The sequence below is a fragment of the Nelumbo nucifera genome, chromosome 7, assembly GCF_055504915.1.
Source record: "Nelumbo nucifera cultivar China Antique chromosome 7, China Antique-T2T, whole genome shotgun sequence".
NCBI lineage: Eukaryota > Viridiplantae > Streptophyta > Magnoliopsida > Proteales > Nelumbonaceae > Nelumbo > Nelumbo nucifera.
The window spans coordinates 9,146,990-9,173,759 of NC_142655.1; the positions used below are offsets into that span (position 1 = coordinate 9,146,990).

Consider the following 26,770-nt stretch of genomic DNA (forward strand, 5'->3'; position numbering starts at 1 on the left):
ATAGGTGAGGTTGAAGGGAGTTTCACCCGTGGCAGTCTTAACGGTGGTTCGGTAAGCCCATAGTACACTGGGCAGCTCGTCTACCCATAGTCCCATAGCTCAGGCTAAGTGGGCCTTTAGGCCACGGAGTATAGCTCTGTTCATGACTTCCGCCTGCCCGTTTGCCTGAGGGTGTGCCACCGAAGTGAAGTTCTGTTGTATCCCCATCTCGGCGCACCAACTCAGGAACTTGATATCTTCGAACTGCTTACCATTGTCGAAGATAAGCACCCGAGGTAGCCCGAAGCGGCATACTATATTCCTCCAAAAGAAAGTTTGTATACTGTGAGCTGTGATTGTTGCTAGGGGTTCCGCCTCTACCCACTACGTGAAGTAATCTATTGCCACTACCAGGAATCTCCTATGTCCTGTCACTGGCGGAAATGGGCCAAGAATGTCGATTCCCCATTGTGCGAAGGGCCATGGGCTGGTGAGATACTTCAGGTCGGCAGCAGGTCGGTGGTGGATGTTGGCGTGCCTTTGACATTTATCGCACTTCTTGACAAGCTCGAGTGCGTCTGCCTTCATTGTGGGCCAATAGTACCCCTGCCGCAGTGCTTTCTGGGCGAGAGCCCTGCCCCCCAAGTGTCCGCTACACAAGCCTTCATGAGTGTCGTGATGAACGAGCTCGGCCTCTGAGGGTCGCAAGCAATGCAAGTAGGGGAGCATGAAGGATTTGCGGTACAACCGTCCGTCTATCATGACGTACTTGGCTGTCTGGCGCTCTACCCTTCTGGCCGCGTTGCGATCTGCAGGGAGGGTCCCGTGAAGCAGGTATCTCGTGAGTGGGACAATCCAGCTCGGCTCCGCTTGTGCAACAGGAGCGACCTCTTCTGCCCCCCCGAGAATGCAGGGCTGAGGTAGGTTGTCTATGTGCACGGTCCTCATGGTGTTGCTGCCTGTGCTGGCTAACCAGGACAAGGCATCGGCCTCATCGTTCTCGGACCTGGGAATCTGCCTGATGAAATAGGACTGGAAGCTGCGTAGAACTCCCCTGACCTTGGCTAGGTAAGCAGCCATGGTGGGGTTGCGAGCTTCATAATCGTCGGTGACCGGCTATGAGTGCTTCGTACACCGCTTCATTATTAGATGGTACAAACTCAAACCGAAGTGCGCACTCCAACTCCACCCCGCTTGGACTGTACAGAATAATGCCTGTATCGCTTCCTTGTTGATTAGAAGAGCCGTTTACGTGGAGGACCTAGGGCTCCTCGTCCCAGGTCGGCCTTGATCTAACCGGGATTGGTGCCGCACTGGTTGAAGCTTCCCCTCTATGCTCGAGCTCGATCAATTCAAGGACTGTGGTGCTGAAGGTACATTCTGCAACGAAATCGGCCAAGGCTTGGGCCTTAATTGTCGTTCGAGGTTCGTAGCAGATGTCGTACTCGCTGAGTTTGATGGCCCACTTCGTTAGTCTGCCAAATACCTCGGACTTGAGTAGGATTTGCCTCAAAGGTTTGTTGGTGAGGACAACGATGGTGTGGGCTTGGAATTACGGACAAAGCTTCTAAGCTGTTATGACCAGCACGTATGCCAGTTTCTCAATCTCCAGGTACCTTGTTTCGGCATCCTACAAAACTTTGCTCACATAGTAGATAGATCGTTGGACCCGATCTACTTCCTTTATCAGTACCGAGCTGACTACCTAATCAGTCGCAGAGAGGTACAGTTTTAAAACATCTCCCTCCTCGGGTCGGGTCAGAACTAGGATGCTAGCTAGGTATTTTTTTAGCTCGTCGAAGGCGAGCTGACATTCTCCCGTCCACTCAAAGTCTTTACTTTTCTTAATTGCCTTGAAGAAACGTAGGCAGCGATCTGCCAACTTGGACATGAAGCGGCTCAGAGCGGCTATACGACCGTTCAGCCTCTGTACCTCCTTCAATTTACGAGGTGGCCTCATATCTAGGATCGCCTTTATTTTTTCTGGGTTGGCTTCGATGCCACGTCGGTTGACTATGTAGCCCAGGAATTTGCCCGAGGTGACACCGAAGACACACTTGTTAGGATTTAGTTTCATATTATACTTGCGCAAAATCTCAAAAACACATTGTAAATCATTTATTAAACATTTTAAAAACTAGGTCTTAACTACCATATCATCTACATAGCACTCAACCTTATTGCCGATCAACGGCTCAAAGATTATGTTTACAAGTCTTTGGAAGGTCACCCCGGCATTTTTTAGCCCAAAGGGCATGACCTTGTAACAATACAGTCTCAGCTCGGTTATGAATGCCGTTTTTTCTTCGTCGGCAGGGTCCATCCTGATATGGTTGTATCCTGAGTATGCCTCCGGGAAACTCAACAACTCGTGCCCTGAGGTCGCGTCCACTAAACGGTCGATCTTAGGGAGTGGGAAGCAATCCTTCGGGCAAGCTCAATTCAGGCCGGTATAATCGATGCACATGTGCCATTTACCGTTGGCCTTTTTTACCAGAACTAGGTTAGCTACCCAGCTCGAGTAATGGACCTCCCTGATGAAATCGGCTGCAAGGAGCTTCCCAACCTCCTTGTCGACTATCCTCCAGTGCTCCGGGGCGTGGTTGCGTTTTTTCTGTCTAACTGCCCTGACTAAAGGATCAGTGTTCAACTTGTGAGTTATGATTCTTGGATCTATTCCGGGCATCTCTGCCACGGACCTTGCAAATACATCTAAATTTTTAATTAAAAAACTTACCATCTAAGAACGGAGTGGTTCCTCGATCGATGTGCCGATCTGGAGAGTTCTGGCTGGATCTTCTTTTGAGACCGGGATGTGGACCGTCTCTTCAGTTGGCGTAGCTCGCTCCTTGGGATACTCCACAGGTCGCTCGAGTTCGATATCAGCCGCTAGCTTGGCCTTCCCCTTGAGAGCGGCGACATAGCACTTGTGAGACTCAAGCCAGTCGCCTCGTACTACCCCTACTCCATAGTCCGTAGGGAACTTCATGGCCAGGTAGTAGGTGGAAACCATTGCGCGAAGTGCGTGTGTAATAGGCCGACCTACTATGACGTTGTACGGGGAGGGAGTCACGACCACCAAGAATGTATGCTCGAACCTCGCAATGTTAGGCCACGTTCCGACCTCTACGGGCACTGAGACTCGCCCTAGCGGTCTGACCTCTTCGCCGCTGAAGCCCATCAAGGGTGTATTTGTCAGCTTGAGATCGCCTTCTTGGAGCTGGAGCTTATCGAAGGCATCCTTGAATAAGATGTTAGCTGAACTGTCTGAATCTACCAGGATGCACTTTACCTCGAAGTCATTCAGGCACATTTTTATTACCATGGCATCATCATGGGGATACTGAGCCCCACGCGCATCGTCCTTTGTAAAAAATATAGGGTCTTCGAGCCTAGGTCGCTTCGGTGGATTCTGCTCCTCATGATCCAGTTTGCGAACCGAGGCTTTCCTTGCTATTGAGGTGCAGCCCACGACGATGGACTCGCCAGTAATCATATTGATTACTCCGTGGATCGGTCTCTCTTCCAGCAATTGTCTCTGCGGTTGCTCACTCTGCCTGCTGCTGGACTCGGGAGCATTTCTCCTTTGCTCCCCCTGCCGATCTGTTTGGTTTTTATTTACTTTTTGTACAAAATTTTTTAAGTATCCGTGACAGGTGAGCTCTTCGATCTCGTCGCGGAGATTTCAACAGTTTTTGGTACTATGACCGTGATCCTTATGTAAATGACAATATACATTTTTGTTTCTAGTGGCGGGATCTCCCCTCAACAGAGGTGGCCACTTCACATAGGAGGCGTCCTTGATCGCCATAAGAATTTCTCTGGCATCGCGTTGAGGGGCGTGTAGCTCGTCCTTTAACCGAAGGAGTTCGGGAACGCCGATCTGACTTGTTTCCTCCCCTGGTTGGGGACTTGCTTTTTCTTCGTTTGCTACCACCATTGTTCGGGTTGTCATCTTCTCTTTTTCTCTTCTCCGCTAGGGCTTCATTCTTCTGGTTCATCTCCTCTTCGGTCCCGATGAACTGATCAGCAAGCTTGAGGAATTCGATGATATCTTTGGGCTTGTTTGCCACTACGTGCCATTTGAATTTCCTGTGGGTAATACCCTTCTTTGCTGCCGTGAGTCTTACAGCGGGATCCAGGTCGGGAATCTATAAACAAGTGTTGTTGAAGCATTTGATGTAGCTTCGGATCGACTCCCCTTCTCTCTGGACTATGCTGAGGAGGCTTTCTTGTGACCTCGAGCACTTCTTACTGGTGATGAAGTGCGAGGTGAACATCTGCACGAACTGCGCCCAACTTTTGATCGTCCCAGGCATGAGGTTCCTGTACCATGTGCGAGCTACTCCTTTGAAGGTCTAAGAGAAGGCAAAACACATGTAGGATTCCTCAGCCCCAGTTAGATGCATTTGGGACTGGAACGAGTCTACATGATCATTTGGGTCGAACAACCCAACATACTTATCCAGCGGAGGCACTTTGAAGTCCTTCGGCATCGGGGTCGCTAGGAGCTCGGAGGACAAAGGAGATGACCCGGAGAGGAGGGGAGCGGTCTTTGTGGCTTCCGAGCTCGCCTCCTCTTTACCTTTAGGCTGCTCGGGCTGACTAGGTCCAGCGAGCTGGCTTGGAACTACAGTTCGACATGCCTTAGGACGCCACCTCTACTGCTTCTTGGCTGGCTCTACATTGGTGTTGCTGACCTCAGTGTGGTCGGTTAATGTCTTGGCACAGAGAGTTTCGGACTGCTGACGCTGGCTACTGTGAACGGAGGGGCCTCACCTGGAGTCCGCAGCCAAAACCCGAACCGGTTCCCAGTGAGCGAACCTTCATGTTTCAAGGGCCAAGGTGAAGTAGCTCTGGTGTGCTGAGTGTCTCCAGACCTGTTCACGTGCTGCGAGGCGGGAGGAGTAACTTGCCTTTCCCTCCTGTCGCAGGACGAGACCTAGCTCTCGAGAGGATGCTGAATCTGGGAAGTCTCTCCCCGGCGAGGAGGGTGAGTGTTCTGACGATGGGACTTATTCTGCTATGCTATTAGATGCCGAGGTGGAACCGGTTGTTGATTCTACCGCAGCGGTGGGAACTGCTGCTGGTAAATGTGGTGTAAAACCTGTTGCTTGTAGTGCTGAAATTATTGGACCTGTTGCATTTGGGCTTGAATAGCCCGCACGCAATGTACCAGGTCATCGAGCTGATGTTGTCCGACTCCAGGGGGAACCACAGATGGTTCAGCAAAATTCGCACCCACTACATGAGGGAGTATGGCATTCACTGGCACAGTTGCTTGAGGCACGGTCAGCGTCGGGACCCCACCCGCGGAGAGTGGTATGGTGAACTGACCGATGCACACAGTCGGGGTCTGAGGTTGCCCCCCGGAGACATTCATCTCATTATTCTGTCCGGCATTGCTGGAGGATGCCATGGATTCTGGGTTTGTGATTTTTGGTGGAAAGAGGCTTCTCGTAGCGATTCCCCCAAACGACGCCAATTGATGTAGCGCGATCTAGCTGCTCCCAGCTGGACGTGATCTGGCTTCCAGACGGATAGCAGACTGAACCTGTAAGGATATCAGAGAACCCGGGGGTGCTAACCCGGCGAGGTCGCTCCGATGCCTAAGTTAGTAGGCTAGTAGCGAGCTGAAATTGCTTTTGAAAGAGCTTGAGAGCAGGAAAATCATGCATACCTTGCACCCCCGAGGGGTGGAGCCTTTATATAATGGTGCCCCCGCGGGTTTCACGGAGTGGTTCCAGGATCCTCGTCACGATGAGATCCGATTCCGCGATAATGGGGATAACTGATAGAACTTATCGAGTTTGCCCAAACCGGACGGGAAGGAGATAAGGCTTACCGTTACAAGACGTGATCCCGCAAGGCTCAGAATCTGATGGCGAGATCTTCGGGGTTGCCATGTAGTGGTCCGTCAATATTACCCGAGCTACTACTCTTTAGATCCGACCTGGGGCGAACGCTATGTTTGGTTTCAAGGAAAAAAGTAGGAAAAATGAGGGAAACTCAGGCTATGTTTGTGCAGGAAGTAGCCCGGTCTGCTGGTGATGGCTGCGAACAGAGGGGTCCTGCTTGGAGTCTGTTGCCGGGACCTCGAACCGGTTCTCCAGGAACGGGGTTTCAAACTTCGACTGCCGAGGTGACGTAGACCTGGCGAGCTGGGGTCCTCCTAACCTGTCCGCCCGCGGTGAAACCGGGGTAGCCGGTCTCTCTCATCTGTTGTGGGGGGGAGGCCTGGTTTTTTGGGAGGTTTTGGGGGACCTCTCCTTGGCTAGAGGGGCGCTCGTTCTGGCAGCGAGACTTAGCTTGTTACGAGGCTAGGTGCCGAGGCGGGAACTGATGAAGTTGAGGTTGAGGCAACTGGGGGAACTACTGCTGATACTGATATTGGGAGACCTGGTGCAGTACGTGTTGTTGATAGAGCTGAAGTTGCTGGAACTGTTGCAGTTGGGCCTGCATTGCATCAAGTCCTCCAGTTGGTTTGAACTGGCCGCTGGGGGCACGACTGAAGGTTCGGTGAACGTCGTCCCGACTGTAACAGGGAGTGGGGCGACGACAGGCGCCACTGTGCGAGGCGCATTCAAGCTGGGGATTTCGTTCGCTTAGAGGGGGATGGTGAACTGTCCGATACAGACAGTAGGAAGCTGGGGTTGTTCCCTGGAGTCGTTCATTTCCGTGCTTCGTCCGACGTCACTAGAGGAAGCCATGAGCGTTGGATTGTTTCAAGGAGGGAAAGAACTGAAAATGTTTAGAGAGAAAGGCCTTTTGAAGCGTTTCCCACAGACGGCGCCAAATGATGTAACACAATCCGGTCACTCCAAACTGGCGCTCGCGTAGCTCCTGAGAGGTACCTGAGACGAGAGGAAAAAAGAAGAACTCCCGAGGGGTTTCCCGATGGGAACACTCCGATGCTTAAGTTAGTATTGTGTGCAAGAAGCAAAAGGAGAACAAAGGCTAAGAGTGAGGATAGTGCGTTATCACTATGTTCAGGAAGTCAAAGATTCAAGAAGAAGTTTTCCTTCTGCCCTGAGGGCTTTTAGAGGGACATTCACATTAGGTCGGGCATAACCGCCACTAGGCTCCTGCCACGGCCGTTACCTACCAGGGCTGTGCAGGTGGCCGTTGTGGTGTACGCTTCGCCTGGAGGAATGACACGTTTCCAAAGTGGCAGGCATGCCTTTGCCTGTCAAGAGACGTGGACGCAAACTGTCGAAAGGACTGGGATTGCACTGTCAGTAGAGGATATGGTGCAGTCTAACGGTACGGTCTGTCAGTCGGAAGCTTCCTAGGGGGCGCTAGTGCGGCTCGTTCGCGAGCTATCTCAAGGTGAGCTGGAAACACTCCAGGATTACCCTTAGTGAAATTGGTCCTCAGAATCACTTGTCTGTTAGGGAGCTCGGACGAGTTAATAAATATAGCTCGCGAGCTACGGTTGCCTCGGAGTCGGTCAAGAATTTTCTGGGAAAAGCAATTACAGAGTCGGGAGGGCTTGGATTTATGAACCCAAACTTATTTCCTAGTTTTCTACAGAAAATTTTGCTACTAAGGCTGAGTTTGGAAAGAGTACAAATATAAAAATATATACAGTACAAATACATATAAAATAATACAAAATAAAAGGTTTTGTACTCTACATGTTTATATTTGTATTCTTTTCGAATTGAGATTAAGGCTGTGTTTGATTGCAATGTAAATAAATTTGCACTAATGCAAAATCATCATGGCAGTACAAGTGTTTTGAATGTAAATTTAGACCTATTTTTATTTCAAAATTTAGCTTATTTTGTTTGATTGCAGTGCAAATAAAGTAAATTAAGACATGAAGCAAAATAAAATAAAATTAAACAATAATTTATATTTTTTATATTTACACTCCCATGCATTTATACTAATACAAATAAATTTGCACTGCAATCAAACACACACAAACTTAAATTCCATGAAACCACATTTCTCTTGGTCTGTTAGTCATCTAATCAAATCAATTAATAATATAGATGAGTAAAGGTCCAATTTCTGAGTCAAATTAATCGAGGTAGTGATGACGACATTTTCCGGATTTTGATAATGGAACAACAGCCATTAATTGAATTGTTGGAATTTTTGCAAGGCCTTCGGATGATCAGATCTCTTCATGTGACATATATGAAATATGTCTGCTACCAATGTATGATATTGGTAAGCTTGAACATGAATTCTATAACAATATCTATACTATCTAAAGAGCGAATGCCTTATTTTTTTTAGAATTTTTATTGGACATTTTCTACTCCTCTTATCTAAGCATATAGTGGGCACAGAGAGGACATATACTCTTACTTCAGAAACTATCCACTTATAATTCTTCAAAAGCTATTCACTTATAACCATTCAGAAACTGTCACGTACAAATGCATGCACATGTTTACTAAAATTTTAGATATGTATAAATACATGAAAGAAAATTTTATTAATCTTATAATATTAAATTTAAATTAAAGTTATAAATTAACATTAATCCAAATTGAATCATATGCAACTCTGAAAATGATCATGACCACTCTATAAGCCCGGTTAAGAAGAATCAAGATCAAGTTCATGATGATAATGATAGTTCAACATTTAATCATCATCAGGATTTGAGGCCTCAGTCTAAGACTGTTGAATGCATTTTATTCATACGCCTGAGCAAGAAGAATAACAAAATACACTAAAGAGCCATTATTTAATGGTAGGTAATTCACACTGCAAATTAAACCAAACTAGATCTACCTTGAGGGTCTCTCATTTGCTTGCAAGAAGAGGGTTTATCATTAGGTGTTGCAAACTATCTCCAATAAAGCATTGAAATACAGCGTACTGCTCCCCTCTGGTCCAACCGCTTTTCTTGCAAGCTCTCGTAGGGTCCCACCTTCCTCCCTCATTTTCTTTCCTTCGTCCTTTGATAAAATCAAATCCAGAGCGTCCATCAGACCCTCCCTCGTAAACACCCCACCCCTAATTGTTACCCCAATTCCCCATACTCCCGATACCAATCGTGCGTTCAACCTTTGATCTCCAAAAAATGGACGGCAGATCAGCGGCACCGCGCTGGAAATACTCTCCACAACGGAATTCCATCCACCATGCGATATAAATACGGCAACCGCCGCATGGTCCAGCACACGCCTCTGTGGGGCCCATGAAACCAGCATTCCCCTGTCTTGTGTTCTCTCAATAAACCCAACTGGCAATTGGGCCTTTACGTTGTCTCCAATGGACCACAGAAATGGTGCACCACTGGCCTCTAGCCCTTCTGCAAGGACGGTCAGCTCAGGAGGCCGAGGTGTGATCACTGATCCAAAGCCCAAATAAACCACGGATCGGGGCTTTTGGCGGTCCAGCCACGCTAGGCAGCCGGTCTCGTCCGGACCGGATGGAGGTGGAGCCAAGATGGTAAACGGCCCCACAGTGAAACACTTTTTCAACTTTGACTTCATATCCTCCATGGTGGCGGGTTCCAGCTCTTCAAAAGAGTTGATGAAAACCGCCGCGGCACGTGGAAGCATCTGACCCATTCGATGTAACATCCGGTTGAAGGGTGATTCCAAGTTTCCGATAAGGATCCCTTCCTGCAAATCCCAGAGACGATATTTCGACATCCCGGGAATAAAATCAAGTTGCTCGTCCTCACGGTCTGCAATACCTGTGCTCACATCAAAACATAACCAGTGTTAAAACTTAAAGCTCTCTCACTAGGGTAGGGTTTGGTGGTGTTTTGCCTAACTCTAATGAAAATAAACCCGACCCGACCCGACCCAATTGAATGGACAGGGGATATCGATTATCGAACCCGCCCGGCCTCATATTAGAACATAGTTGATAGTACGGGTTCGTAGTAATCCAAACGGAAGTCCGAACCTAACCCAATATGGTCGGGTCAGTAGAGGTTTAGGTTTACCACCTAACTCAATCAGAGAGCAAATTAACCTCCACAAGATTGTCCTTCAACATCGCACAGCACATTCCTACCGTGTATTGGAAAGATCTCTCGATAATGATGTCCTGATCGGAAGATGTTTACAATATGTGCTGTGAGACGTAGTAGGGGGCTGATTTGAACTCACTCAATCAACTGACATCGGTTTCAATCAGTGGAAAATCCGTTCGAACAGCCTTTACCTCGTTGCATTGCGTACAGCTGTGTTTTAGTTAAGTTTATAAAGATTGTTGGAACGCGCCTTGCCCTGACTGAATCCGGATCCCTCTCATTCCCTATCTCTCAAAGAGGAATTGGGATCTGCTCCTTGCGGTGTAAGTCTCACGTCCCACCCTGTATTGGAAACATCCCATGAATAATAAATAGGGGATCCGATGTGCGGCCATGACAGGCTGTGAGATCAATGTGAGGCGCGCTCTGTGAGAGCAGATCCGGACTCCTCACAGAGAATTACTGATCGAAATGCTGCATACATGCGGCCGGTTGCTTTGTTAGCATACCGTTGGGGCTAACGCCAATCCTGTGGCGGATGAGATCAGTGTGGAGGTGGGTGGACAGAGAGCAAAGTGCAGACAACCAAATGGGAACCCACGGGACGCTGAGCTCGTCCGCCATGACAGCCGCGAACCACAGGAAAGCGTCGCTCAACACGCAGGTGATCTTCTTCCCCGTCTCCGCAATCGCCGCTTCGAACCCCTCCTTGAAGTTTCCTGGCGTTGCTTCCAGGAACAGCTCTATACTCTCCTGATGCCTCCCCGTAAAGTGGTATCCTTCGGGGATTGCGTCTGAGATATTATAGGCTTTTACGTTATGTAGTAGTAGTAGAGCATCTCCGCTGGATGGGAAGACGGAACGGTTGGACTCCGCCGTGCCGAAGAATGAGAACGTTGCCTCAGGGGCGGCCGCCGCTAACCTGCGCGTGATGTTGAGGAGAGGAGCCGCGTGGGTGCCGAACGGGAACGCCATTACGGCGATGTGGGGGGGAAGGTTTGAATTGTCGTTGCGGCCGACTTCGCCCATTGCTGAGACCTGAGAGTGAAAGGTGCGAAAGTTACAGAGCGAGATGGCAAAGAGGGGGGAGGGATTGTTATGCACGCAAGATGCAACGCAAGGGAAGATATATGGACAGTCGACATGTGGATGTGGTAAACTACCATGTCTGGCACTGGCAGCCTAGACTACCCACGAGTTAACCCCCCTTGTGGTCGTTAGAATCACGTGCGAGGGTAATGAAACTTGCCAAATACATATTTAAATTCTGCACAGCCTCAAAAAAACATATTTTTTAAATAATCCTTCAAATTTTGACCCCCTTGCTTGCATTATGTGATACGTCCCGTCAAAGCTAGAGTTGATAGAATATTTGCTTAGTGTGAGAATAAAACCACAAGATTTTATTAACTTTCAATTGCACTTTCAAGCTGGTTGGTCGGTATTTAAATACAAGAAACTTCAATTGATTTCCACTAAAATAGCCACTAATCAAGGGATTAGCTTCTTTAACTAGCAGGCCGATAGCAACAGAACAAATTAACCACTAACATCCTGACCTATTCTTATGCAATAACTACTTAACCAATTGACTGCTTCCTATGGCTAACGGTTTGGCCTTATTGATCGACTCCTAGTAACTGACTAACAAGAAAATAAAACAGAAAATGGAGAAAATCTGTTGTGCTTCCCCTGATGCCACATCACACCTTGCATTGGCCATGCATTATACTTTAGTCGATGTATTTTGGGTTCTTCATGGGTGTTCTCTACGATCTTCGTGGCTTATCAATACCCCCTCCTTTGGGTTCTCCCATGTAGCATCCTCTATTGGAAGTTGTCTCCATTTGATCAAGCTTTCTTCGATAATTCGAGACCCCTTTTTGATCCAACGGGTGTCTAGTATTTCCTCTGATTCAATAGTCAAATCACCATCTTCGATCAGTGGAGGTACTTCGTTACTAGCAGCAGTTGTGTCTCCCCATTTTTTTTTTTTTTGAGAAGGGACACATGGAATACCGGGTGAATGCGAGAACCTTGTGGAAGCTTGAGTTTGTAGGCCATCTTCCCAAGTTTTTCTTCAATCTAGTATGGTCCATAGAACTTACACGCAAGCTTTTGTTAGGCTCGTTTAAACACAGAGTGTTGACGATAGGGATGGAGCTTCAGAAACACAAAGTCTCCCACTTGATATTCAACGTCCCTGCGTTTGGATTATGCTAGTTTATTTCATCCGATTGTTTGCTGCATGCAAATTCTCCTTAACCTGTCGTAGCAAGGCATCCCGGGATGATAAGTTGCAGTCAACTTCATTTACTGGGCACGAACCTTCATTGTAATATGGAATTGCCAGTGGAGGCCTTCCATAGAGAGCTTGGAAAGGAGTCATTCTGGTAGATGCGTGATAGGTAGTATTGTACCAGAATTCAGCCCATGGGAGGAAGGAGTGCCATTTACGGGGCTATTGGTACGCAAAGCATCAGAGGTATTGTTCAAGACAACGATTGACCACCTCCATTTGTCCATCTGTTTGTGGATGGTACGCGGAGCTCATCTTCAATTGTGTGCCTGATAATTTGAAGAACTCTTGCCAAAAACGACTGATGAACACCGGGTCCCGATCACTTATTTAACCATTAAAATTACTTTTTGAGAGAAGCTATTTATCTATTTTCTAAATTTTTTTCATTTTTCTTATTTTCTTTTGTTTTAAAAATAAAAAGAGTAATCATTGCTTATCTTGATTAGATTAATAAAATTGCACATAATTAGAGAGAGAGAGACCTTTGTGTTTTCAAATGCCTCTTATTTTAATGCATGTTACTAATACACTTCAAAAAGACATTTAAGAGAGAGAGAGAGAGAAAGAGGGAGGGAGTAGTAATAATAATTACTGTATTTTAAAATTTACAGCATTAATAATAATTACAATATTTTTAAAAATTAAGAGTATTTTTGTTAATTAACTGTATTAACCGTAACCGTATTTTTTAATTAACAGTATTTTAATAGTTATAGTATTTTTTAAATAATTATTAGTATTTATTCAAAAACAGTATTAACAATTACAGTATTTATTAATTAACAGTAATTAAATAATTATAGTATTTTATTCATTAACAGTGTTAATTATACTTTTAATTAATACAGTATTTTTAATAATTGTAATATTATTAATTAATTAAAAGTATTTATTGAAATACTGAGTTTATTAATTAACAATATTTTTAATTAATATAGTACTTTTAATATTTATAGTATTTTAGTTAATTAACATTATTTATTAAAACTGGTTTTCTGTGTTTTTTGAATTCTTTTGTTTTTTTATTCCACGTAATTGTGATTAAACCCGATGAAAGGCGAGAGACATTTGAACTTCCAAGACGTCTTCCGCCCTCCTTATTAATTCGTTTAACAAGTTGGAATGCCAGATGTTTGGACGTGCCAATCTTCTTCCAATTTCAATTCTTTATTTTGATTTTTTTTTTTTTTTAGATTTCCTGATTTCATTTGGGTTTTGCAAATAGATTAGGTTTTGTTAGCCATTCTCCAAGATAGAGGCTCTAGCTCAAAGCTTTGATTTCACTATCAAAGCTCCAGTCATTCTTCAAGACAGGTAAGGTACAAAACTTTTTCTCTGTTATATGTATATGAGGAACTACACATCTTGGAGTAACACCATCATACACAAAGACTGCGTTCAGGTTTGAAGTCTTTGTTTTGGATACCAAAACAGGGGCTCCGCCCCATTGTCCCTTTCAACCTATCCTTGAATGACGAAGATCTTTTAATGTTTTACATGAAGAGGTTATTCAAGTGGTAGTAACAACTCAGTTCATGTACCATAACACAAACCTTCATTTCAGGTAAACTCTCTGTTCGAAAATCACATTTTAGATGGCAAAACAGGGCTCCCTCCGCCCCATTCTCCCTCTACCTATATATCCGTGAAATATCATTTTTCTCAAACAATTCATCTATTTCTTCTAATATCATTTTTATTTTTAGGTGAACTGTTTTATCTTTTTACCTCTATTTTATTTTATGCATTGCATTCTTCATCTCAACAGTTCATTGCTTTGTTTGAGAAACCAAGTCTCTTCAGTTGCAGGCAGACCCAGTTTTGTGCTATGCATTATCTCTTTTCTTTAGTTAGTAGTAGTTCAAATCTTTATTCTCTATTTTTCTAAGTGGAAGTTGAATGTAACATACAGTATATATCTGCTGCAATTGAAGATTTTAGAAGCACAACACCATCAAGGCCTTTAAGAGGAATGGGAGCTTTGTCTTTGGTCACCGGAACAACTATCGACAGAACAGCCAAGGCATGGGAAGATAAATAGACCCCCACAACGACTTACCTGAGTTGGAGAGACGAAGATGAATATTTCCCTGCAAATGTAACCTGACACAACCTGTCCACGATGGATGAATAGATCGTAATGAGGACTTGAGGATAGCCTACTGCCTACCCAATTGGAGATGAATAGATTGTTGCCGGTGTTGGTAGTTCCATTGGAACCATAGAGATGAGTTTCTAGATATCCACCTGTTACTGTTAGGATTTTTGCTTAGACAAAGTAGGAGTTTCTACTTTCCTTTTTAACGTCCCTTTTCTCACTTCTCAAATTTCTTCGGTCCTTTTTAACGTAAACATGTATTGTTCATCCGTTGTTAATCCATGTAAATGGGTTAATAACTTTCTATTTGATAGACCGGTCCGTACTTCCATCCAAACTGTTTTTCAAATTCATGCTCCATGTTTGAGTCAATTAAACAAAATTTTAAGGTTCTTAGATAAAAATTTATGGTTTTAAAATTCATTATTACATATAAAATTAATTTCCATGCAATTTATTTAATAAAAAATGTTTATTAATAAAAATTAGTACATCAAAAAATCTAACTTCATAATTAATATACTTACAAGAACTAATAAAATTAATAACATTTAATAAAAATTAATCAAGCAATAATTAATAAAAAAAAATTATTAATAATATTATTAAATAAAGTTCAATGACATTTATTAAACAAAATTAGTATTTAATAGAAAATAATAAAATGCCAATTTATTATTATTCCAAAATAAATCTAATATAAAAATAAAACTAAAATTATTATTATTATTAAAAAGTAATTAATAATTAAATTCCAAACAATTCCATTAATTTTATTAAATTGAAATTTGTTAAAGTTATATATATACATATATATATATATATGTATAACATAAAACTTTCAATAATTATTGGAGATTAAACTACTATTATTGAAATTTTTAAATTTAATTTATTATATTAATTATATTTTTGTTATAACTTATTGATTAATATTTATTAAATATTAAACTATTATTTGAGATTATACTATTTATTGACTAAGTTAATATATTTTTAGTACTTATTGTACTCTTGTAATTATTTTGTTTTTTCATTATCAATATATTTTCAATAATTGTGTATTTTTGCTCTAAATTTTCAATAATTATTGGAGATTAAACTTTTGTTATTTATCAGAGATGAGACTATTAATTTAGTAGAAATTATGAGTGTTCATGAGTTAGTTAGATTCGGTCATAGGTTATTTGGCCAACCAAATTGACCTAGTCAGGTTGGGGAGTTGGTTAGTTGAAACCGATTGTCTAAAATGCCAATTTAATTTAATTTTAAAAATTACAATACAATTATTAAAAAAATAAATTTAAAAATTAGATTTATGATATAAAACATTTTAGACTAAGAAATAAAGAAAATTTTCCACTTTTTCATATTAAAAATTATTTTTAAAATATTAATAAATATTCATGGTTAGGTCGCTCGATTTTGGTCGATTTACAAATGGCTAAAGTGAAACTGATCCAACTTGGTCGATTTGGGAAATTTTTTAACCAAAGACGACCTAAAGTACTAGAGAACTGGCCAACTTGGGTTGAGTTGATTGGGTTGGTCGATTTCATCAGTTTAATGAATAAACCTACCTTATAGTTTTCATTTCACTAAAACATCCCATATATTTTACACCTTATAGTTTTACATATTTACTCTATGTGTTTGTTTTGCCATTAGGCCTATAATTTTTTATTCCAAAAATACCCTTAATACTTTTTTGTACAGAAAACAAAATTAACCAAATATAGCCAATAGAGTGGTTACCTATGTCTTATTAAGGGCAAAAATGGTATTTTATTTTTATTTTTTTTTTATTAAAATTATTTAAATGAACATTAGGGTCAACACTGTCATTTTCCACTATCATCTAATGGAAGATTGATTAAATCCATTGCAAATTATAAGTGGTGTTTTAGTAAAATGCTAACTATAGGGTAAATTTTAGTAAATCCATAAAACTATAAGGGATATTTTAGTAAATAACTTTTTTTATTATTTAGCTTTTGCTTAATAAATCCCGTGCATCGCATTGGTCCCCGCTAGTTTTTAATAATTACTATATGAATAATTAACCATATTTTACATTATTTTCAATAATTGTAGTATTATTAATTATAGTATTTATTAATTAGTAATATTTATTGAAATACTTTATTTATTAAAAATATTAATATGTTTTTATTAATTCATTAATTAACAGTTTTTTAAATTGTTAATTAATGTAAGTTATAATTTAAATTTTATTTTAAATATTATTGAAATTATATTTGAAACTGTAAGTAATATAATTAAATTTTAAGCTGTAATTAAAAGTAATTATGTTTAAATATAATTTAAGCTTTAAATAACAGAAAATTATATTTAATGAACAAAAATTAACCAAGAAAATAACCAAAAATAAAGTACCAATAATTTTGTTATAAATACCAAATATTACATTAACACATGTGCACACACTGCACTTTGGATTGTTCAGAAGCTATATAAATGGCTTTCATGCAGCTAGACAGATATGTATACAGTGTATACAAGTTCATTTAAGCTTTTCTGTGTGGGTATACATGGATCTACTATGCGAACGCGGAGGCCTTGTGGAAGCTCTGAACACTAGTGTATGGTAAATTGGTAATGTCACAGAATCCCTGGTTCTCTCTCATGCGTTTGGTTCAGACCAGACTACATGGCACTACATGCATCCTCCCTTACCTTGTGATGGTGCGCAATCCGGCCGGTCTTAGTTGTCAACGACCTTGCCTCTGAACTGAGCAGTAGGGAACCTGAAACAGAGAAGATGAGGAAGCTCCGGGGGGAACTCGGTGTAAAGGCTCCGAAGCTCAAGTTAGAATCCTTCAAAGGCAATATAAAACCAGATAGCACAAAGTTTGCATACCTGTCATTGGGGGGTAGAGAGCCTTTTATAACCACCTCGCGCACTCACTCCTAGGCTCCTGTCAGGTCGGGTATGATTACTTCTGTGCTTCTGCCAGTTCGGGTGTCATCACCTCTACTGGGGCAGAACCGCCACTGCTCTTTTTGTCGGAGCCATCTCTGCAACTAGAGATGGCGGTGGTAGGTGACAGCGGCAGGTGGCCGTTGAAGTGCGGCTGTCAAGTGTCAGATCCCAAGTCAGTCAGGTGCACCGCCCCTGGATATGGACTCCTTCGGTGTCAGATATGGTGTGGTTTGTCTAGTTTGGTGTTCTGGAGGCGAAGTGTTGGAGCGGTGTGCGAGGCGAAGTCTTGAGTTCGGATAGGGGAGTGTCCCAAACTACCATGAGGCGGGCCAGTTCGGGTCTCCTAACCCTAGGTTTCCTTGCTGTAGGATTGTACCCCCAAAATCATTGCGCTTTGCTGGGAAGTGTTTTATGGGAAAGTAAACACTTTGGACAACTTACCAAAGCGAAGACCCTTCCTCTATATATCCCTGAACTGGTGTATTCTATGCAAATCTAATGGTGAGGATTGTTATCACTTATTTATTTTATGTTCTCGGGCTGCAAACTTATGGGGTCAGTTTTTCTCCTTATTTGGGTATGGTTGGAATGTGCCTTCAGAGATATGCATGTTATTTAACCTGTCTACCTTTGCCTGGGGTAAAACCGTAAAAGAAGAGGAAGTGTAATGTGGAGATGTATGAGAGCTGCAATGATATGGACTATTTGGAAAGAGAGGAATGCAAGAACCTTCTTAGAAAAGGAAAAGAGTTTACAAGAACTCGAAGAATGTGTGATGACCAGGGTAATACATTGGATTGTTTTTGACAATTCTCCTTTAACAAGGATCGAGTAAATTTAGTATGGAGACCTCCTCCAATAGGTTTTGTGAAACTGAATTTTGAAGTAGTCAAGGTAATCCAGGCCCCTCTGGGATAGGAGGGGTAATGACAGACAATGATGGAGATGGACACATATTGGCTTTGTTTTTAGGAGTGGGAGTAGGGGACTCTAATAGGGTCGAATTTCTTTCTGCCTTACAAGGAATTCAGATAGCAAATCAGTTACATTTGGAGAACCTAATCATTGAAGAGACTCAACTGGTTGTGGCATGGTGGTAAAATCCAGACTTGGTTACTTGGGTTTTCAGGAATGAAATGGAGAAATTTAAATGGCTTACCAAAGACATGAATTTGATAATACAATGGTTAGGAGAGGTCACAGCTTGCACCTCTCCAAGGGTTGCTTGTATTGTGTTAATCCTTTGGCAATAAAATATCTTCATTCACTTATCAAATAAAAACTGTTTAACATCCATAAGCCAAGCCTGAATGATCTCTTAGAAACCTTCTCCAAGTGGCCTAAAATCTCAGGTGGAAAAAAGTGAAATTTCTTCGTAGTTCTATACCATTTGCAACTTCTTGGGGGCATCTGGAAAGTTAGGAATAGTTGCATTTTTTTTAGATAGGTATCAGCTAAGAATGAAAGTGGTAGCTGAGATTTGACCCATTCATGAGCTGAATGGGCTGTCCCAACCTGGCCCATTCTTCGTCAGGCTTGGACATGATTTTAGGCCCGCATGCTCAGGCTCAGGCCTAAAATACTAGGCCTGATTTTTTCTTTGTTCTTCTCTTTTCTCAACCCATAGTGAGATCTTTCAGCATTTTTGGGGTTTGAGGTTATTTAATATAAATAAATCAGTTCTGTTGTTGCGTAAAAAAAATCTTCTTACCCAATTTCCAGGTGGGCTATTCTGTTAATATATAGGCAAAGCCCGGCCCAGCCTCTGAACAGGTCTAGCTGAGATATGTTCCTGGATTGTGGATTTGTCATTGTCTGTTACCGAATTCAAGGATATCAGTGGAGCAGATCTTGGGGAAACCCTATGGGCTACTTTGGTTTTGTCACGTGAAATGCAAAAGCCTGTTGTATTGTTGTATCTTGTTGACTTAGTCCTATTTTTACTCTTGTGGGTGATTTGATGAAATTTTGCTTTTGATTGAGTGAAATTTTATTTTATCTTTTGATTTAATAAAATTTGTTAACTGTTGTATCTGTACTTATCTTTTGATTTAATGAAATTTTATTTTATTTTACTATCAAAGGAAATCTCAGTCACAATAGTGTTACCTTGTATGTGGCATGGGTGCCTATTAACCAGGTCTTCATGAGTGTTCAGCATGCCACCCTCTAAAGGTCATGACAGTGGGAGGGGATAAAGAAATATCAAACTGTTTCTTTACTGGATGTGGCCTTTCTTGTGATACCTTGCCTGCTTGGGCCAAGTGCCAGAATCATTTGATGATTTAATCTTGGAACATCACCATGATTTTATTAGAAACATTGTGCCAATTGTCAAGTTTCAGCAGTGCCCAATTACAGGCAGTCTGGACACCACCTCCAGAAGATTTTATTAAACTGAACTTCAATAGGAGCGGTCAGGGTAATCTAGAACTGTCAAGTATAGGAGGGGTTCTGAGAAATGAAGAGAGCAATATCATATCCTTGTTCTCAGGCCAGGTGGGAATAGGTGATTCTTTCTACAAGGCTGAGTTAATAGTTGCATTACAAGCTATCCAGATTTCTAACCAAATTGGGGTGGAAAATTTACTAGTTGAAGGGAGACTTAAAGGTGGTTGTGGGATGGCTGTTGGATCCAGATTCTGTCATTTGGAGTTACAGGGACATCACAAAAAAGTGAAATGGTTAACAAAGCACATGACAATTAGAATCCAATGGCTGGGCAGGTTGCCAAATGCAATGGCTGATTTTCTTGCTAAGCAAGGGGCTTCTCGGGAATCATAATATTGGGCTGCTTTGTAATTTTAGTTTTTGAAAACCTGTAATCACTATTAAAGGTGTGGTCGCATCTTGCACCTCCCCTACAGATGCTTGTAAATGTTGCATCTTCTTGATTAATGAAATTATCATTCAAATAATTCAAGATTTGTAGGTTTCTTGGAGCGATTAACTGATCAGGATATGCAGTCAGACGTAAGAGAAATAGAGATGGAGTGCTTCATGTCATTGAACAAGCGGAAGGAGATTGTGCTGGAGAAAAAAGAGATTTTGCTGAAAGAAATAGGTGGGAGCCCTACAATCTAAATCAAAAAAGATAAATGTTCAACAGTGATAATTAGAAGAGAAGCTTTAGGTTGGTTTAAGGGCTTCATAGATGGAACAATCTTTGCTATCTCCAAGCCAGGATGGAAAGGGGAACTAATGGTGGAAGTGAGGAAGTTCACAGTGGAGAAGAAAAATAGCAGTAGAGGTTTATTCATTGAGTTGAATGAAAAATTTGGGAATGGAAGACGGCAGATGGTCTGTTTTCTAGAGGGGAGAGGAAAACAGGGATGGGTGAAGATTGTAGAAGCTTTGGAAGAGTTCGAGCATAGAACGGTCTCCTTGAGGGGAGTTTGGATTGCTGGTTTCTTCCCTTTGGTGTTTGCACCCTAGGTACGTTACTTTAAGTATCGAGCTACTTGTTTTTTGCCACGTGACGTGATTGCGAGGTCGGGCCAAATCTTTCTTCATCACCTTGCATGCTACTTTAAGGTAATAGTCTTTGATCTGGTCTTCTCAAGGAGCGTTGATCCTCGTCTCTACAGTCCTAGAAGATATTCAACTTACTATTCCTAGCCACAAGATCTACGGTGCCTTCTCGATGAGCTCAACGTGACCAGGTCTATCTTCTTGGGTCATTCCATGTCTGCCATGATAGGATGCATAGCCACAACACAGAGGCCAGACCTCTTTAAACAACTCATCTTATTGGGTGGCTCTCCAAGATCTCTCTCTCTCTCACAGAGTTTCTGTTGTCCAGACCTCTTTAAACAACTCATCTTACTGGAGGCTTTGAGAGATGATCAGATATTGATGCAACCTTAGAAAGCATAAAACAGAATTACTCAAACTGGGTCACAAATTTTTCTCCGAAGGCTATTAGGGTGAATGACAAGGCTGCTACAAAGGAGTTTGAATCCACTCCGGGAAAAATCAAAACCTAGTATTGCCAATGGCGCAGCAAAAACTGTGTTCTTGATTGACTACAGACAAGTCCTGAGAAAAGTTAGGGTGCCTTGCACCATCATCCAATCTGAGAAGGACATTGTTGCTCCAAAATGGGTTGCATTTTACATGGCGAAAATGCTTGGTGGTAACACCAATGTTAAGATTTTGGACTCAGAAGGCCATTTTCCTCTTCTAACAGCTTATCATTTGCTCTTGGGTGTATTAAGGAGAGTTCTTCATATTGACAAGTAGACTAAGAGGGGATTTTAATTAAAGCAATGAAAAATGCAGCTTCTCTTCTATTGTGAAGGTTGATTCAGATTATAAGGGTGATCTAGATATTGATTATTTTAGAAATAAAGTAAATGTATCTTTTTAAATTTCTTTGTCCTTTCTCTTTTATCTTCTTTTTTCCCTGTTGCTTAGCAAGACTAAGCCATGTTGCTTATGTAATCTTGTAGTATTTACAAATTGCAATTGAGTTGATGAGTTATAATGTAGCCACAGCAGAGATTAAATTGATTAGTGTGTAATCTCCTAATAATTAATTAAGCTGCTTCAACCATGAATGCTTGATCCCCACTAACAATATTTTTTGTATTTTATATATTTTTGAATTTTATTGTGGTAACATGAATTAGCCCTTTTGACTAAAATGGTTTAATTTCTTACTACTACCTAAATAAAAATACTATTTTTTTCAGATAGGTTTTAAAAGTATATAATTTTATATTATTAAAATTATTAATTTCTTATGTATGCATTTAATTATAGAATTTAATGATGAGAAGAAACAAAGAAACCTTAAATATATGATTCAATGAGGGTGAATGCAAATTAATACCTAAAATGTTGGATAATTAGAGATAATTGAATGCATTAAATATCTTAAAATTAACTCTTTTCAATTTATTTAATATCAATAACTAATTATCCTATTTATCCTCATTTTTTATTAATAAATTTAAATATAAAATAATAAATTTTATCAATACAAAATTCCAAAAATATTCTTGAGACTATTCATATTTTTTAAAATAATATAGATAAATAAGAGCATTGATAAAGGATGCTCACCAAAAGCCAATAGCTGAAATTTTAAAGATAACTTTTTAAATTAGAATTAAAAAAAAAAAGGTGCAATAAATTACCTAATCTCACTGTCAAGCGCAAGCGCAGCTAATATCTTTAAATTCCAATGTTGATTACCGACACCTAACAAAATACACTAAAAAGTCATTTAACACTGCAAATTAAGCCAAACACAGCCTTAGGCCTCTCTTAAAACCTTGCTTGCGAGAGGGTTTATGTCTTGCAGACTATCTCCAATAAATCATTGAAATACAGCGCACTACTCCCTTCTGGTCCAACCGCTTTTCTTGCAAGCTCTCGTAGGGTCCCACCTTTCTCCCTCATTTTCTTTCCTTCCTCCTTTTTCAAAATCAAATCCAGAGCGTCCATCAGTCCTTCCCTGGTAAAGACCCCACCCCTAATTGTGACCCCAATCCCCCATTCTCCCGATACCAATCGTGCGCTCAGCCTTTGATCTCCAAAAAATGGACGGCAGATCAGCGGCACCCTACTGGATAAACTCTCCACAACTGAATTCCATCCACCGTGTGATATAAACACGGCGACCGCCGGATGGTCCAGCACACGCCTCTGTGGGGTCCATGAAACCAGCTTTCCCCTCTCCTGTGTTCTCTCAACGAACCCAATTGGCAATTGGGCCTTTACGTTGTCTTTAATGGACCACAAAAATGGTGCACCACTGGCCTCTAGCCCTTCTGCAAGGACAGTGAGCTCAGGAGGCCGAGGTGTGATCACTGATCCAAAGCCCACATAAACCACGGAGCGGGGCTTTTGGCGGTCCAGCCACGCTAGGCAGCCGGTCTCGTCTGGACCGGTTGGCGGTGGGGCCAAGATCGTTAGCGGCCCCACGGTGAGACACTTCTTCAACTTTGACTTCACATCCGCCATGATGGCAGGCTCCATCTCTTCAAATGAGTTGATGAAAACCGCAGCGGCACGTGGAAGCATCTGACCCATCTGATGTAACATCCGGTTGAAGGGTGATTCCAAGTTTCCGATAAGTATTCCTTCCTGCAAATCCCGGAGATGGCACTTCGACATCCCGGGAATAAAATCAAGTAGCTCATCCTCACGATCTGCAATGCCTGTGCTTGCACCAATACGTACAAGATTTGTAAAAATTTTTTTACATTTTCCTTCTTTTCTCTACATTTTCCTTCAAACCAAATATAGCCTAAAGAATATGATTTGGCCATTTTCTTGAGATTAAACCAATTAGAAAGCCTATTGGGTTTATTAAGAGAACACAGCAGAGGTTTACGTTGTCTCAGAGTAATAGGTAAGGACTAAGGAGGATGTCAAATGAACCTATACATGCATATGTTCAAGCATATGTCATATATATTATATACATTTATAAATATATTATTAACAAATTGGTTTCATATATAGTTCACATCAATGCCGATTCTTCGCTGAATTTTGAAATCAGTGATTTGTCAAAAATCACCAAATTTTGTTGTTTGGTATCATTTTTCTGCCAATGTAAGGAAATGAATTTTAGAGTTTGTTTGGTAATGATTCACAAAGGTGATTATTTTTCATTGAAATTATTATTCAAAGTATTTCACTAGCAGTTCAAATCAATGAATCATAGATCCATATCAAATAGTCTAAATTACATACAATGGTAGAGATTGTAAAATATTCCTAAAAATAGTTGCAAACAATGGATAAAATTGTAGAAAAAAAAAACAAAAAAAAAATTACAGGAATTTGCAAAAAGAAAAGCAAAAGTTTGCTGAAATTTGCAGAAATTGCAAAATTTTGCAAAACAAAATTGGAGAAAATAAAATATTTTCCAGAAAAATATAGAATTTTTCAGAAATTTGCAGACAAATAGCAGGAAATTACGGCAAATAGCAAGAAATTATAGAAAATTGCATTTTCTTTGCAGAAAAACTATAGAGTTTCACAGAATTTTGCAGAATATAGCAGAAAAAATAGCATAAATAACTATAAATGAAAATAAGTTACAAAAGATAGCAGATTTTTTTTTGAAAAAAAAAACAGAAAATTACAGAAAACTAGTAGAAATGGCAGAAAATAAAATAAAAGTTACAGATTTTTTTTGCAGAAAATAATAGTAAATAGAAAATGACAGAAATTTGCAAAAACAATAGCAGAAAATTGTAGAAATGGCAAAAAAATAAAAAGAATTTGGCAGAAATTGCAGAATTTTGTAGAACATTGCAGAAAATAACAGAAAGTTCCATAAATTAGTAAAAAATAGCAGAAAATGCAGAGTTTTTGTAGAAAAATAACAGGAGATTGCAAAAGAATTGTTTCTGTAGAAAATAACAGGAGATTGCAAAATAATTGTAGAAAATAACATTACATAGCAAAAATGACAGAAAAATGCAAAAAAATAACAGATTCTTGTAGGAATTGCAGAAATTTACAGAATTGTGCAAAAATTGCAGAAAATAACAGAAATTTGCAGAAAAATATAGAATTTTGCATAAATTGTATAAAATAGCAGAAAATAACAATAAAATAGTAGGAAAATTCAAAAGAATGCAGAAAATAAAAGAAAGGTGCAGTTTTGTGTTATTTTGTTTGGAAGGAGTACAGATGCAAAACCTTGTTATTTTGTTTGCATTTATACTCCTTTCAAGTTCCAAACCGAGCCTATTATAGCATTTTCTCAAAATCAGCCAAACCGGCCTACCAAACAAGGTTTTAATCACCGATTCCTCCGTGGCTGATGTGGATTCGACGTGCATCGAATTTTGGGAAATCGACATGGATGCCAAACATCCCAAAACCGTTTTTTAAGGTCGGAGGCTCGGAGCAGACCAAACCGATAGTTTCGGTTTGATTTGGTGCAATTCGGCGGTGTAGAGCAAATGATAAACAAGCACACCACCCGTACATCGAATTGCAGCAGGTTGCTTTCTAACATACCGTTAGGGCTAACGCCAATCCTGTGGCGGATGAGATCAGTGTAGAAATGGGTGGATAGAGAGGAAAGGGTAGACGCCCAAAACGGGACCCACGGGACGCCGAGCTCGTCCGCCATGTCAGCCGCGAACCACAGGAAAGCGTCGCTCAACATGCAGGTGATATTCTTCCCCGTCTCCGCTACCGCCCTTTCGAACCCCTCCTTGAAGTTTCCCGGCGTTGCTTCCAGGAACAGCTCTATACTCTCCTGAGGTCTCCCCGTAAAGTGGTAGCCATCGGGGATTCCGTCTGAGATATCATAGGCTTTCACGTTATGTAGTAGTAGTAGAGCAAGAGCATCTCCGCTGGATGGGAAGACGGAACGGTTCGACTCTGCCGTGCTGAAGAATGAAAACGTTGCCTCAGGGGCGACCGCCGCTAACCTGCGCGTGATGTTGAGGAGAGGAGAAGCATGGGTGCCGAACGGGAACGCCATTACGGCGATGTGGGGGGATGGCTTTGAATTTTCGTTGCTGCCGCCTTCGCCCATTTCTGAGAGCCTGAGAGTGAAAGAAAGAAGCAGAAGGTGCCAAAACCAAAATACCTTGTGATTGTGATTCTGTGAACCCAGATTTGTGAGGTTGTAGGCAGAGATAGTGGGAAGCCAGTCAGCCACACATCTCTCTCTCACGATTCACAAAACGATAATGGCAGCTAAACCCATCACGCGAGACAAAGGATATGTCACGTGGTAACCATTGCCCAGTGAGAATGACCGATAGATACCCTCAGTGAGAATTTATAGATTTAATGTACGGTCGAGGTAGGAACCAGCTCGAAATTGATCCCAAATTAAGGGCGGGCGTGGGTGTATAGAGTGCGGGTATCGATCCATTTCAATGTTTTTAACCGTGCAGTGTAATGCATTCGACAAATCCATACTTTTCCGATTGATACGTACTAAAGCGGAATGGGATGGACCTTCCGTATGTCTAATGTCTTGTTGATTTCAACTGTACCGATTACCAGCCACTAGGGGGCTCGACATGTCTGGTCTAGAAGACACTACCTAACTCCCTTGTTATTGTGATTTTGTGAACTCAGATCTGTGTCGTTCTCGGCAGAAATAGTGGGAAGCCAGTCAGCCACACATTTCTCTCTCTTACGATTCACGAAACGATAATGGCAGCTAAGAAAATGTATGTTCCCAACTTCAATGTCATTCCGAATGTCTAATGTCTTGTTGATTTCAACTTTACCGATTACCAGCCATTAGGGTGGATTCGAGCCGAGCCGAGTCGAACTGTATAGTACCAGCTTTGAATCCAGTTCGAGATTATTTTATAAGGTTTGAACTTGACTTGAGTTTGGTTCGAGTCAAAAGTCTATAACTTTGAGTTTGGTTCACCTCAGCTCGTTTTATATTTTATAAAAATATTTTTTGTATATTTTATTATAAAAATAAAAATTATATATAAAAAATTTTATTTTATATTTAAAAATTAAGAATTATAATATTTTTTATTATAT

General features: G+C 41.2%; 2 protein-coding genes and 1 long non-coding RNA gene across 3 annotated transcripts; all 3 read right to left on the reverse strand.

Moving 5' to 3' along the window:
• Positions 1–2,075: 2,075 nt before the first annotated feature.
• LOC148790137 (uncharacterized) lies at positions 2,076–4,276 on the reverse strand. Its single transcript, XR_016078469.1, has 2 exons — positions 2,717–4,276; positions 2,076–2,610 (listed from the first exon to the last, which is right to left on the reverse strand). It is a non-coding gene; the product is annotated as an uncharacterized LOC148790137 (long non-coding RNA).
• Positions 4,277–8,614: 4,338 nt separating this feature from the next.
• On the reverse strand, positions 8,615–11,304 carry LOC148790138 (anthocyanidin 3-O-glucosyltransferase UFGT-like). Its single transcript, XM_088892377.1, has 2 exons — positions 10,441–11,304; positions 8,615–9,646 (listed from the first exon to the last, which is right to left on the reverse strand). Exons 1-2 carry the CDS (start codon positions 10,958–10,960, stop codon positions 8,775–8,777), a joined length of 1,392 nt encoding a protein of 463 aa, XP_088748503.1. The 5' UTR covers positions 10,961–11,304; the 3' UTR covers positions 8,615–8,774.
• Positions 11,305–22,422: 11,118 nt separating this feature from the next.
• On the reverse strand, positions 22,423–26,181 carry LOC104613453 (anthocyanidin 3-O-glucosyltransferase UFGT-like). Its single transcript, XM_010281278.3, has 2 exons — positions 25,265–26,181; positions 22,423–23,442 (listed from the first exon to the last, which is right to left on the reverse strand). The coding sequence occupies exons 1-2, from the start codon at positions 25,788–25,790 to the stop codon at positions 22,571–22,573; spliced, it is 1,398 nt and encodes a 465-aa protein (XP_010279580.2). The 5' UTR covers positions 25,791–26,181; the 3' UTR covers positions 22,423–22,570.
• Positions 26,182–26,770: the final 589 nt, after the last annotated feature.